Source organism: Bombus flavifrons, chromosome 4 (assembly GCF_040668555.2).
Source record: "Bombus flavifrons isolate JBK064 chromosome 4, iyBomFlav1_principal, whole genome shotgun sequence".
NCBI lineage: Eukaryota > Metazoa > Arthropoda > Insecta > Hymenoptera > Apidae > Bombus > Bombus flavifrons.
In genome coordinates, this window is record NC_138445.1 from 11752450 (window position 1) to 11766528 (window position 14079).

A 14079-nucleotide genomic window follows, 5' to 3' on the forward strand; every position below is an offset into this window, starting at 1 on the left:
ATAACGTTAATTCAATTCTTAATGATTAGTCATTACAGAGAACCGCAGAGGTATTAAAGCAACAGTTTTTCTTCAGAAGAGATCAGTGTGCGTAATCAGTATAGTAGGTATACGCCTCCCGTCTTATCCGCCAAAGAATTGGAAGTGTATTTCTTTGTGTAACGATTGCAAAAATAGATTTGTTAAAGATGGTCACCGGACGAGCGCTTCATTTTGTATTTAAAATACCAGATAGAAAAATAACTTGCAGATTTTACCGGGACATTCTTGGGATGAAGGTTAGTAGTTTAATAATTCGAATTGATGTCTGGATTTACGGAAGTTCTTTTACAGGTGTTACGGCATGAGGAATTTGCCGAAGGCTGTGAAGCAGCTTGCAATGGGTACGCAATTAACTTTAGTCACGTACACACTTGTTGTATTTACTCTTTGTCTAATATATTATCATCAATCATAATATATTATATAGTAATTTTGTGCGAACTGTTATGATGAAATATCTTACGTTTACTATGTAGACCATATGGGAATAGATGGAGCAAAACCATGATAGGATATGGAACAGAAGACACTCATTTTGTTATAGAGTTGACTTATAATTATGGGATCAAAGAATACAAAATGGGAAATGATTTTGGTGGGATAACAATCCGGTCTAGGGAAGCACTTCAAAGAGCACGATCAGGTGGATGGCCAGTGCAAGAAGAAAATGGAAAGTTTGTTTTACAAGCACCTGGTGGTTACAAGTATTATGTTATTGATGAACCACAACCTCTAGATAAAGGTATTAATATAGAACTATTTTAATTCTAATATATACATATATTTCTTAGATTACATTTAAGTAAAAGATTATTTCTCCAACAGATCCTGTAGAAAAATTAACTTTGTCCAGTTCAAACCTTGAAAAAACTACTGCTTATTGGAAAGATATTCTAGACTTGAAAGTATTTGATCAAACTGAAAACAGCGTATTATTAGGATACAGTGAAGATCAGGCAAAGATTGAATTTAAGGATATTGGTAATGATCTCATAATGTTGTGTAATACTTTGATAATACAGATTGCTGTAATGATTAAGCACATCTTGCTTGATTAGGTACTGAAATTGATCATGCTGCAGCTTATGGACGCATAGCATTCTCAGTTCCTCATGCAGAACAACCAGAAATTCAAAAGAGAATAAAAGATAGTAAACATAAGATATTGACTGATTTAATCACTTTAGATACTCCAGGAAAAGCTTCTGTAAGAGTTATTATCCTTGCTGACCCAGTAAGTACATTTAAAATACTTTATTTTTAAATAAAATACACGTACAGTAATAATTGTGATTATTTTTAGGATGGTCATGAAATTTGCTTTGTGGATGATGAAGCATTTCGCCAATTATCAGTTCCAGATTATCCTAGTGAAGCAATTTTGGATAGATATATTAAAAAAGAAGGATAAACGATTAAGATAATACTTTGAAGCTATTGAAGCTATATCTTTTATAAAAAGACAATATTTTATCTCAGTATTTCTATAAATTTGAGAGACTGTGTTAATACCACTTCAATATTTTAGAAAAAATATGTTATATAACAGAGACAATGCACTGGTTCTCACGCTGCATATAGCTCTTGTCTTGCAGAGCCATGTAAAAGCGATTCCACTCATATCCATTTAACTCTTACAATCTACAACTTTACACGGTATAAGTTATTAAGACTCTGTAGTTTTGTACATATTTTTCTAATTCTGAATAAAAGAGTAGTTTGTTCAATCCGTGGCGGGGGAAAAGTTCGTCGTCTCTACATGTAATATAACGATCAACATGAATTGTTTTCTAACACAAAACTTTTTTATTAGTATATTGTTACATTACTAAGTTTAAAGTACAAAAGAGTTTACAAAACTTGTTTTATAATTTAATGTTTCTATAAAAAATATGTATTTTCTGGTGGAGGTTGTTAATGAGATCAAATAAAAACTTGTTAAGAAATGTCGTTCTCACTATCAGAGATGTTCATATCTCTCTGAGGTCATTAGCAATGACCCCTTATTATGTAGTATGATCTTAAGGAAAGCCTGTAGATAATATTGCAAGACGTAATGCATTTACTAGGAAAAGAAGTTTGATAAATATGTCTAGAATATATATATATCCATCAAACGTATCGACGATATCAGTTTACTATTAACAGTTTACTGGTGCAACAACAGTACTTACTGTAATAATGAAATTCAAAACGTATTTTCTTATATTTATTTGCGTGTTTTTTGTAATCTGTAAGTATAGTCCGATTATTTTTTACACAATATTTTTATTACTAATCTCTTATATATATATACTTTTTATAGATGGTACTAGCGCAAAATATAAATTTGGCAGTAAAATAAGTTTCGGTAAAGGATCATTTCATGGATCAACACATGGAAGATCACGTGGAACATTACATGGAACGTCACGTGGATCCTTATCTGGAACATCATATAGATTCCCATATGGTAGAACATCAAACAGAGCAAATTCTAATCAAGGAGTTCATGACTATGGAGTATCTAATAGTAAACCTTCACATTCCACAGGAAATTCTGCTGGTAATTTAATGTGTTATATAATTTAAATATGCTATATACTATAGTTTAGTTAATATAGTTATTGACCATAATTTTAGGACCAACCCAACAAAATAAAAATATTAATACCGATTTCGTAAAAGCTGAGGGTGGAGGAGCTACACGACCAGGTAAGTATTATTTTATGTATTAAGCAATATTCAGACTGTTTCATTTAACTGAAAATGACAGAATATTTCATAAAAAATTAAAGTTATTAAAAAGATGGTTTAGCAAAAGTTGTTTAGTTCAAAGAGAGACATTATATGCAAGACATTATAGACATTAGTGCAAATTATCTTTTTGCACTATTAACCTATTTATGTTGAGAAATTATTAGTTTAGCAGATATTTTAACTTTAATTTGCCGTATGAAAGACAAGGAAAGACGCGAGAGGGTATTCATGTGTTTACGTTATCTTTGTCTTATATGATGTCCCCTTTGAACCAAATAACTTTTGCTAAACCATCTTTTTGATAACTTTAATCTGTTGTGACATATTCTATCATTTTCAATTAAACTAAACATTTTATATATCAAATATAAAATATGAATTAAAAAATGTATGTCTTCTAATAAATTCAAACAATGCCTTCTGGAACATCATATTCGTTCTCTACAGTAACTAATCTTATTGTACCAAAAGCTGTAACAGAAAGCAAGCAAAATTTACCTTATCGCCTATCTGAGCCCCAGGAACCTAATATGAGATTTTCTGCGGGTTCACCTCAAGGCATAAATACTATAAAAAATTGACTCATATACCAGCTTGTAAACTATATGTGAAAATATTAATATTATAGGTCAGGCAACAATAGGCCAAGCAAATCCGACCTGGAGTAATCCTTATTTAAGAGACAACAAACCAACTGTACCAGCTCAACAACATTCTCTAGCTTATTCAGAAGCTAATAAATCGCCTGTTCCAAATTCTTTACCAGCTGTACCAGGCTTTCAACCACCTCCAATTGGATTCAAGTATCCACAGACTCATTCAACTAGTGGTACTTTTCCTACTAATCCTATACATCCTTCGAATCCTATTTCTCATCCAAATTACCCAACAAATCCAATACCATCAGGGAATCCTTATTCTACACATCCTTCTTCATTCCACCCAGCAAATTCAATGCCATTAGGGAATCCTTATTCTACACATCCCTCTTCATTCCACCCAGCAAATTCAATGCCATTAGGGAATCCTTATTCTACACATCCCTCTTCATTCCACCCAGCAAATTCAATGCCATTAGGGAATCCTTACTCTATACATCCTTCTGGACCTGCTTTTAATGTACCTGGACACTCTCCTTCTAATTATCCACAGCAAACACATGTACTTGCACAACCTGCAGTACAGCCATTTGTACCTGGCCAAACTATTCTAATGATGCCTGGACAACAAGATTCTGGTCGAGGTTTTGGCCAAATGGTCAAAGAGGCGCTTGTCTTTTCAACAATTAACGCGGGAGTAAATAGATTAATAAATCCTCATACTCATTACGTAGAAACGAAGCCTGCTGATTCTGCCCCACCAACTCCTACAACTCATGTTACTTACAACAATCAATATTTTAATACTGTACCTGATGGCTATAACAAAATGAATTCCACAAACGTACCACAAGGAACTGAACTTCCTACCTCTCCAACTGGACTCCCTAATTTTCCAAATGGAGCATTTACTTCAAATGTAGGAGGAAATAATATTCCTTCATCAGGAAGTGCGAGTCCAAACATACCAGACATTCCAAGTTCAACTACAAGACACGTCTTTGGATCAGGCATAAATGAGAATGTAATTACTTCTCCAACTGGATCTAATAATCCTGCTAATATAAACAAATCATTTGATTATACGATCTCGGACGATGAACTTTTTAGAATATCAGAAGAGCTGTTCGCAAAAAATTCGCGCAACATGAACAACTACATAAAAATGAATTTACAGACTCGAGTTACGTCAACTAACATAACGGATGAAGCCGAAAAGCCGTGTGTATCTAATCATTTCCGACTTTTAAATAATTTGAGTGATTGTTCTTACTTATCAATCTCTTTTTTTAGATTATTCGAAGTAGACCCAGAATTATTAGAGTATCCATCAATTTCTGTAATACGAACTCTATACGATAGCTACGAGTATGATTCTCGTAAAAAATTGAATCGCAGTTTGGAAATAAGGAAACAAGAGAATCTTTTGCTCGACATCTTCCTAAACACAAACGAGATGTCAAGAGCTATGGAATGGCTAGCTGATCGTGGATTTATCGCTCCGGATGATTTCGAAAGAAAAGACGTACTTCGTCGAATTTGGTTTACTGTATTCGACGGAAGTACATGTGGATTCGAGCGTGTGTTTGCGTCTGAAAAATATGGCACGGCCATTATTGGTGTGCAAGATTGGATTTATTTCGAAAACCAAGAATCTTTGAAACGCATAGATTACATGGGCTATGTAGATAAATTGGATCTTGGAAATGTAAATGATTTAAGAAATACTAAAGAATCATTCTTATTGAAATAATACTATATTAGCCATTTAATATAATTATTTTTTCAGACTGCTTCGTTGGTGAAATTAAACTTCCAACAGGATGGAAACATTAGACAAAATGCAACAATATTTGTGGGTACTCTACCTGAGCTGGAGATGGCTTTGTACACAATATGCTTCTACACAAGATCGAATGATCTTTGCCCAGTTTCCCTCGGCGGCACTAAGTTCACCATTTATACGCATTCATTTACCTATTTCGGAATCCAAATTGTAGATTTCGCTTCTCCAATGTTTTAATATACAAGATATTTTATACGTAGTAATTATTGTATATATAGGGATCAATATAATGTAGGCTACATTGTTCTATACATGTAGATAATTCATTATCAGCAATAAAGTTATTAACAAAAAGAAAACATTTTATAATATTAAATTATTAACGATATTGAACTCAATAATATGAAGAAATACTTATTATAAGTAAAAAATAAAAAAAAATATATTTTATTTTCTTCTGGATCCTTCTCCAATTCTTTCAATTAATTTTTCAATTTTTTGGCTTGATACAATCTTAAGGCCGTAAAATTCGGTTTCTCCTGAAAAATAAAATTACAATTAATCACTGAATAACATCTTTGCAAAAGGACGCTGGAAGGAACAGAGCCATTAAATATTTATGAAAAGCAACGTCCTTGCAGGTAGAAGTCAGGGACATGTCATTACCTTAAGAACCTCCTTCATTACCAGTTTGTTCTATTAGATCCCTACTATTTGTTGTGAACGCATCAAAGATCAATGCAAGAGGAGAAAGCCCACGACGTATAACGTATAACTCGCTTTGCAATTCCAAACTAGTTTCAGCGTAGTTTAGTATGCGTCAGTTCACGGGAAGTCTTTTAGTAACGGATTAACCGTCAAGCAGTGCGCATCGATCATTCTACGAAGAAATCCTTGATCGTACTATCGACTTTGAATTATAAATCAACAACCGAAATAGTCAGATAGCGAGAAACATGAACATCAAGATAGCTCTGATCTGCACGAGTCTCGTTTTGTTCGTGTTTGGTAAGTAAGTTTCTTTATAAATAGCATAACCAATTTAAAACGGCAAAAAGAAATCGTCCTTCCTTTGCTGAACGTTTCAACTATGTGGCAATGGATTTACTGGGTTTTACCTTGATGCAATATTTCACGATTCACGTTAGAATGTATTACAAGGAATTTTATGAGATTAAATTTATAAACGACCAAGTGAAAGTACTTTAACAAAATTTGTATGTAAATTTATACGCCTGTAAAATTACTGCCTATCTACAGTGTCAACACGATTAAGTATTCAAATTTCTAAACGATATAACTGAACTGAAGGAATTCTAAAAACGGAGAAAACATTCGAGAACAGAGCATTCTATGAACTGTTTAATTGCATGTTTAACTGCATCATGAAGTTGCAACAAAACAATTCATGATAAGTTCGCCGAGACTAAATTACTTGTGCTTGAGCGTACACCGATGCATGCCAGCATCGTATTATGTGTTCATTTGTCTGTATTTGAAGTCGCAAAGAAGTCGCAAAGAAGTCGCAAAAGATCATAACTCTCCCTAGAAAGTCGCAGCCATACGGAGGCGGGCACTGAGTCACTCAAGCAATTCCACGAAAGGTGGAATTTGTTCCGTTGATATGGTCATGAAAAATCTAATTAGGTTCCATGAAATTCGTTAGGTTGCCGTGGTTTCTATGTAAACGACTACTACTCCGCTAATAGAGTCCTGATAATCAACTCCAAAGATTTTATTTGCTCTTTCAAAGTTTTATCGTAGCACTAAATGCAAAATTATCCTAAAATAACATACAGAAACAAAATATTAGCATCCTAAGTACAGTACTAAAGAACTATAGTCCCATATATTTAAAGAGCATTTAGTTTATAAAACATGGAGATTAGTTTAATACTTGACATTCAAATAGATTTAATGGAAATAATCAGGTTCGCGTGTTAACGATATATCATTATTTTATTTAGCGAATTGTTAAATTGTTAGTGACTATATAGAATAATTTATCATAGATTGATAGAGAAGCTCAACAAGTTGTAGGTGGAATATTATGAATCGTAATGGAATAATATACTCGAGCACGCAGCACTCGTTATGAACAAAATTGAAATATTATTTCTTTCGAACTCTCTGACGCGGCACATTCTATTTAACCAATGGTAACTTCTGTGTGCAATACTTTAAATTTTAATGATTGCATCGCATTCTGTTCATACAGAATAATGTACGTTTGAATACGTAATCTCCGCCAAGATTCTATTCAGTGATTTCATTCGTTTTACGCTTCGTTAATTTGATAACAGATAATTTGTTCACACAATAAGCTATATATATATATATATACATATATATATATATATGTCGGGTTAGCGTTAGGTTTATAGGCGCGTAATGAATCTTCATTCGGACTAGCCATCGTTGTTGTACAATAGAGATTATATTTACTGGTATAAATATTGATTTTTGCAAAGTTTGACAAATAACCGTGGTGATTAAACACTTGAGATGTTTTGAAGCACAAAGTAACGTTTGCTGTGACGCTCGGTATAATACTGCACGTAAAGACGATGTGCTACCCGCGTAGAGCTGACATTGCTCTTGCCCGGGGTTTGATTGTTAATACAACGTGTGTCCCACAATACTGGCACTTCTCTGTTAGGTAAAAACGTTCATCCTGTGACCGTGGCTACGTTCGGCGACCAGTTTTGTTACCTCGAGCCCAAGCCCACCGTCACAAATCTCGGGCAAGCATAAAGCTTTATCATTTAAGTACAGCTATAATAAATAGTCTAGATTAAAGTATTGGGGATCTTCCCAAAAATTCCAAAAGAAAGGCTCCGATGTCCTCTCATCTCCGACATATATATACATATACATATATATATATATATACATATATATACATATATACATATATATACATATATACATATATATATATATATATATATATATATATATATATATATAATTTGTGTACAATTTACTGAGAATTTTCATTCAAAAGTACTGAGTCGTACTTAAATTGTGGTAAATTTTCACAGTCGACATCGGAGATGGAAAATGGTCTGGACGGAGAACCGGGAGCAGTAGTGGTTGGGGGAGTTCTATATTTCGTTCAAGGTCAACACCTCGTCCTCGTTCATCTCATACTTCTCAAAATACGTACCAGCAAAGTAATCAAGGTAATTCTCGTATGAAAATATTCGACAATATATTATGCGTCCTTTGCGCTCTGCAATGGAATTAATTATCAGCAACATATGCTCGATTATCGATTAACTGCCCACGTATTCAATTTCTTTTTAACTGGTCGATGACTTGCCAGTAGTATCGATAAGTAAACTTAGCTATTTAACGATCATAAATTACTGGTTATTTCTTGTACAGGAGGCTCCACTCCTAATAAAATAGGGTGGAACGTTGCGAACGATAAGAAACCAGCAAGTGGAACCAATATCAATACCGCGCCTAAACCATCTGCTCCTATATCCGAACAGAGTTCTAAGACTAGCGCGACTAACGTTCAATCTGGATACAAGCCTTCAGGTATTCGATACTCCTTTTAAACCGGATATTAATGTAATATTCATAGATTAAAATATTTAATGGGCAATGATTTCTAGGTGGATATCCTAGTCAACCAGCCAGCAATCCTTATCATACCAACTCCAACCCAAATCTATCACCTGGGCAAGGTCATAATCCATCAATTGGGGGTTACAACCCTCCAATTGGAGGTTACAATCCAGTTGGTCAAGGATACAATCCCTCTCTAGGTCATGGTTATAATCCAGCACCTGGTCAAAGCTACAATCCTGGAATAGGAGGACATCCATCTTATCCTGGAAATCCATCTTATGGTGGATACAATCCAGGCTTTGGACAGTCTTTTAGTCCATCCATGGGACAGACGCCACAACAAACGATTCTCTTATCGCAAGGACAGAAACCTGGTATAGGGCAATTAGCAAAAGAAGCATTCGTCTTCGCTGGTGTGAGCGCCGGAGTGAACGCAGCCGTGAATCGATTAATACCAGGAGGAATCTATGGCACGAGAGGCACTAGTAGCGGAACTGGCGGAGTGGTCCCCAGCCACACCGAAATTACTTATAATAATTACTATAATAATGGAACTGCTATTGTCCCGGCTCCAAATTCTGATCAACCGGCAGCTGCCGCAGCTCCTACGGCTCAACCAGCAGCTGGTTCGATTGCTCAGCCTCAACCAGCTCAATCAGCTGCTCAACCTGCTGCTGAGACATCTCAAGCTTCACAAAATAACGCAGGTACCAATGCATCACCGAATAATCAAAACTCTCAAGATTCAGCACAAAACAATCCTAATCCTCTGGGATTCGTCACCTCTAATGATGACATCAAAAAATTAACGGAAAATTTATTCGAGAAAGAGAAGAACAGTGCTCTTAAGCATATAACGATCAATTTGCAAGGCCAGAAGAAAGATGATAGCACCAGCGACGACGCTGCTGAACCGTGAGAATCCATTTACTTTGAACTCCTAGAGTTAAAAATAAATCATAAGCTGGTGTTATAGTTCCAAACTCTACGTATTTCAGGTTGCTGACTGTGAATAATGAAGCTTACGAGATTCCAACCGTGAAAGCCGTGATAGCCTTACACGATAACTATGAACTTAACGTTAAAACGAAAGAGACGGTCACGTCAGAAGAGCGAAAAGAGGAATCGGAACTTCTTGATAAGATCCTAGAAACAGACGTGATGAAATCAATGATGAAATTCTTGGCCGATAAAGGATACATCCAAGATGATGAATATGAGTTTAAGGATACTATGAAGCGCATATGGTTCTCTCAATTCAAACGAATTGACGGAGATGCGTCGAGTTCCGGTTTTGAAACTGTGTTTCTAGCTGAACAGTTTGACTCAGATATAATTGGACTACATAATTGGATCTATTACGCGAAGCAAGAAGCAGAGAAGAAGGTCAATTATCTTGGATATATGAAGGAAGTCAAACTGGGTGATGTAAGTAACAATATGTAATATTCGTAAACCAACGATCAAAACAATTCATATTGTTAATGTTCACTGCATTATGTTTTACAGAAAGGAGCAGTTTTAAAAATACGTTCATCGCTAAACGATATAGTGCAACCAGTCTCTACCATTTTTGTCGGTACATCACCGGAATTGGAATTCGCTTTGTATACGATGTGCTTCTTTACTCGGCCTAACAATCCTTGCCCAATTTCTTTAGGAGGAATTGAATTCGTGATTTTCGTGAGCAGAGTCAATTACTTTGGAAAAGATATTTTAATTTCGGGATATCCTGACATTTAGTTTAGTTGGAATAAAATCTGCATTTTATAACATTTAATAGATTTTACATTATATGTTAACTAATGTAATACTGACTTACGCAATTTCACTGAGAAGAATTAAAAAATTTGATAAAAATATGTAGAACAGAATTTAAATTGTTGCAAGTGAATGAATCTATAAATGAGTTTCCCTTTATTTAATATATAGCATACGAAAAATGTATTACTTACCCGAACGATTTTTATATGGCGTCTTTCTAAATCTGTTAGTTCCAATAGAGGTATTATGGATGGTCGTCCATGAGCACATTGAGTAGGTATCTTCGTCTTGTTTAGTAATTTCAAAAGCCGCTTACATTCTTTTAATGAAAGTGGATCTCCGAATTTTATAGCTCCTAAAATACTTTTCATTAAATGGTAGTAAATATAATGTTATAATGTACAAAAAGATGAGATTATTATTCTATTAATATTTTCTGCTGAGAAATATATACTCTATCTATTTATACTTTACATGTTGTATATTTTGTTTATTAAATTGTTTACAAAATTATAAATGAAAAAGAAAGAAAGAACATACCATGGCATGCTTCCATTGCAATTGCGTTGTGAATGGTAAATGGTAAAATGTTGGTTGAATAATTGCTATCATAACTTGGAAAGTTTTGTACTAATTCGTTTAAAAGATTCTGTACTTTTGACTTTAGTTTTAATTCATCATGATAGTATTTGTTCTTCCTTAAACATTCTGGCACTGCACGTATCATTACTGTGTTATTATCTATCACACTAAAAGTTATACCGAACTTTTTTAATATCATATTATTAGATAAGAGTAAATTGCAGCTACTCGCAGGAAGTTGTATGATTATAGGATCTTTTAATTTGATGGAAAACAATTGGGTTCTTATCTGTGATTCATATCCTAAAAATCAGTTGCATAATCAATGTCAGTATAGCTCTTTTACTTTATTTTTATTTATTTTACCGTAAAGCAAATGCTCATATCTAATTCTTTCATGAATTGCATGTTGATCCATTAATAAAAGCATCTTCATATTATTTTGGGTTATTAAACCTACTATCAGTTCATTGTTTATTTGGCCTAATACCTGAAATTACACGAACAGTTGTAGTTCAACTTTTCTCATTGTAATTCCAACTATATGCTTACTTTAATAAGTTTCAGAACTTTCTTATTTAAAGTGAATTCACGAAATCGCTGGACAGTTTTACATGGACGTATGTCAAGTTCTTGATGAGGCAATATATCTGGAATTTATAGGGAAACATATCATAAATAATTTCATACTATAATTTTCTGATTAGATTAAAAATGTTTACTCTGCAATCCAGATTTCAATTTGATTGAACATACACTTCCGTTATATTCATTTAAAATGTCTGTTTTTATCAATTTTGTGTTTCCACGTAGTAATTTATGCAATTTTTCTGGCAGGAAATCAAAATGCTTATAGAATTTTAGCGAATCATTTTCTAGTTGTTTCCAATCCTTAGGATAAGACCAATTAGACCATTCAGAAAGAGTTAACTGTATACTGTTTTTGTTAAGATTATCAGTTTGTGAAACAGGTGTAACTAAATCTTCTGCAGTCAACCGTGTTTCATTACCTTTTCTAAATTTTTCTTCACATAAAGGTTTAATACCCCTTGTAAAAATATTTAATATTTTGCTCCTAATACATTCCATTAAATCTTGTATATTAGAAAATATTAAAGTTCGCTTCTTATTCTCAATAGTAAAAGTATAATTATTACACACAAGAAATAATAAAATGAAAACTGCTTCTTTCTTTGGTATATGTTTATATTGTTGTCTTTCAAAGAACTTTAATGTATTAATGAAAGTAGTTGAAATTATTTTTAAGATTAAGGGACAATGAACAAGTTTATTATTTAGAAAAATATATTGAGAAGCTGTATCTTTAGAATCAGCTAATCCAATGTATGCACAGTATTTGATATTAGGCTTCTTCATACATCTTATACACCATATTTTATGAAGTAACACTTCTAGACTATATAATGACTTAAATATATATATTGGATTGTGTGGCTTAGTGATTATCATGTTAATTTTCTTTTGATGATCATCTCTTATGGTGAATGAAGTCTGGAAAACATAAAATATATCTTAATTTGAAATACAAGAAATACCTATAAATATCAAGCATTCATTTACCTGAGGATTAGCTATGGCAATGTTTCCAATCAAATGATACATGAAAGTTATATTCCACTTACTTAAGGATAACTCATGGAATCCATAAATGCTTACTGTAGTACCTTGAGAAGGTCTTCTTTCAATTTTAATAATTCTTGGTTCACAGTTTACTTTGAAAATCTGTGAGCATCAACAACTTGTTAGTTTCTATTTCAAATGAATTCTTAATTATGAAGATTACCTTCATATATGTTTTACGTGACAAATAATATCTAGATGTTATTATCATAGCATTAGACAATCTACGAATGTTAATAATCGTATGCTTTCTCCAGCTGCATAAATTGTATATATTTGAATAATTCAAAGAATTTTCATTATTGTATTCTGCCATCATATTTAATCGTATTTTCGGTATTCCTATACCATTGTCTATTACTTGAATTTTACGTTGTTCAATGTGAAATCGTATTGCAATTGCTGTAGCGTTGGCGGATAAAGAATTTGACACCTGTTGAGGAGATTTATAAAAATGCCAAAAACAAAAGACAAAAGATAAGTGATACTTTATATTTGTTTAAATAGTAATATACCAGTTCTAACACACAATCTGCAATATTCGTCACATTAGTAGCAGCAATAATTGACGTTTCCATTTTAATACTGAACCACGTTCACGCTACAACAATGAAGTTTTTTGCACGCCTTTGTCTCCCTCTACTAGCAATCAACAAAAGAAAAGCATCAATAACAATCTTCCGATCTTATGATCTGTTACTTAATATCTCACAACTTTATTATCGGATTTAAAGATGTTTCAGAATAACATCTCTGAGAATAGAATATTTTGAAAAGAAATGAAGATTAAAATACAATATTCACCAATAGCTTCTATTTACTTAGTTCTTTAAAAAACTTCGATTATTCACAGATTTATACGCATTAGACCACTCAACAATTCTAATCTTCTTTTCTTCCATTGAGTTGCAAATTATGCGTATTACTAGATAATATATAATAATACTAAATGCTATTATTACCTTTACTATATGCGAATTAAAGAAGATGTTCGTAACGTTTGCGCGTTTTTAGAAATTTTGAAATGCGCCCAATTTCAGCATCCGAATAACATTTACGCATGCGTACAGTGACCGATAAGAAAGAGTGTCGCAGTCGATAAGAAAGGAATATTTGCCGACAGAATTCCTTTATAAATGCTTATCAGCAACCGGTAACCAACGAAATATTGACCTTTGAATTTTCTGAAAAATTCCTTTAATGTGAGTAGAGTGATTGCCTTCCATTTAAACAAAAATTACTTTCTTGTCGACGAAATTTTGTATGTCTACTGATGTCGACATCATTATATAATACTTATATTTTGTAGTTATAATTATTGAATATGACGTTGAATGAAATTGT

At 33.2% G+C, this 14079-nt stretch overlaps 4 protein-coding genes and 1 long non-coding RNA gene across 5 annotated transcripts; 3 read left to right on the forward strand and 2 right to left on the reverse strand.

Annotated features, from left to right (window-relative positions):
- The first annotated feature begins 144 nt into the window (after positions 1–144).
- Positions 145–1988, forward strand: LOC138179184 (glyoxalase domain-containing protein 4). Its single transcript, XM_069111714.1, has 6 exons — positions 145–278; positions 334–383; positions 519–784; positions 868–1023; positions 1101–1276; positions 1346–1988. The coding sequence occupies exons 1-6, from the start codon at positions 189–191 to the stop codon at positions 1451–1453; spliced, it is 846 nt and encodes a 281-aa protein (XP_068967815.1). The 5' UTR covers positions 145–188; the 3' UTR covers positions 1454–1988.
- Positions 1989–2115: 127 nt separating this feature from the next.
- LOC138179180 (endoribonuclease CG2145) lies at positions 2116–5525 on the forward strand. Its single transcript, XM_069111705.1, has 6 exons — positions 2116–2275; positions 2348–2587; positions 2665–2736; positions 3410–4601; positions 4674–5088; positions 5170–5525. The coding sequence occupies exons 1-6, from the start codon at positions 2224–2226 to the stop codon at positions 5401–5403; spliced, it is 2205 nt and encodes a 734-aa protein (XP_068967806.1). The 5' UTR covers positions 2116–2223; the 3' UTR covers positions 5404–5525.
- On the reverse strand, positions 4819–5971 carry LOC138179185 (uncharacterized). Its single transcript, XR_011172939.1, has 2 exons — positions 5833–5971; positions 4819–5705 (listed from the first exon to the last, which is right to left on the reverse strand). It is a non-coding gene; the product is annotated as an uncharacterized LOC138179185 (long non-coding RNA).
- A 15-nt stretch (positions 5972–5986) lies between these two features.
- On the forward strand, positions 5987–10985 carry LOC138179183 (endoribonuclease CG2145). Its single transcript, XM_069111713.1, has 6 exons — positions 5987–6174; positions 8211–8351; positions 8557–8715; positions 8793–9663; positions 9747–10176; positions 10258–10985. The coding sequence occupies exons 1-6, from the start codon at positions 6123–6125 to the stop codon at positions 10489–10491; spliced, it is 1887 nt and encodes a 628-aa protein (XP_068967814.1). The 5' UTR covers positions 5987–6122; the 3' UTR covers positions 10492–10985.
- On the reverse strand, positions 10624–13852 carry LOC138179112 (DNA mismatch repair protein MutL). Its single transcript, XM_069111563.1, has 10 exons — positions 13698–13852; positions 13251–13377; positions 12899–13168; positions 12676–12837; positions 11817–12606; positions 11647–11744; positions 11461–11584; positions 11053–11397; positions 10704–10867; positions 10624–10647 (listed from the first exon to the last, which is right to left on the reverse strand). The coding sequence occupies exons 2-10, from the start codon at positions 13311–13313 to the stop codon at positions 10624–10626; spliced, it is 2040 nt and encodes a 679-aa protein (XP_068967664.1). The 5' UTR covers positions 13314–13377; positions 13698–13852.
- Positions 13853–14079: the final 227 nt, after the last annotated feature.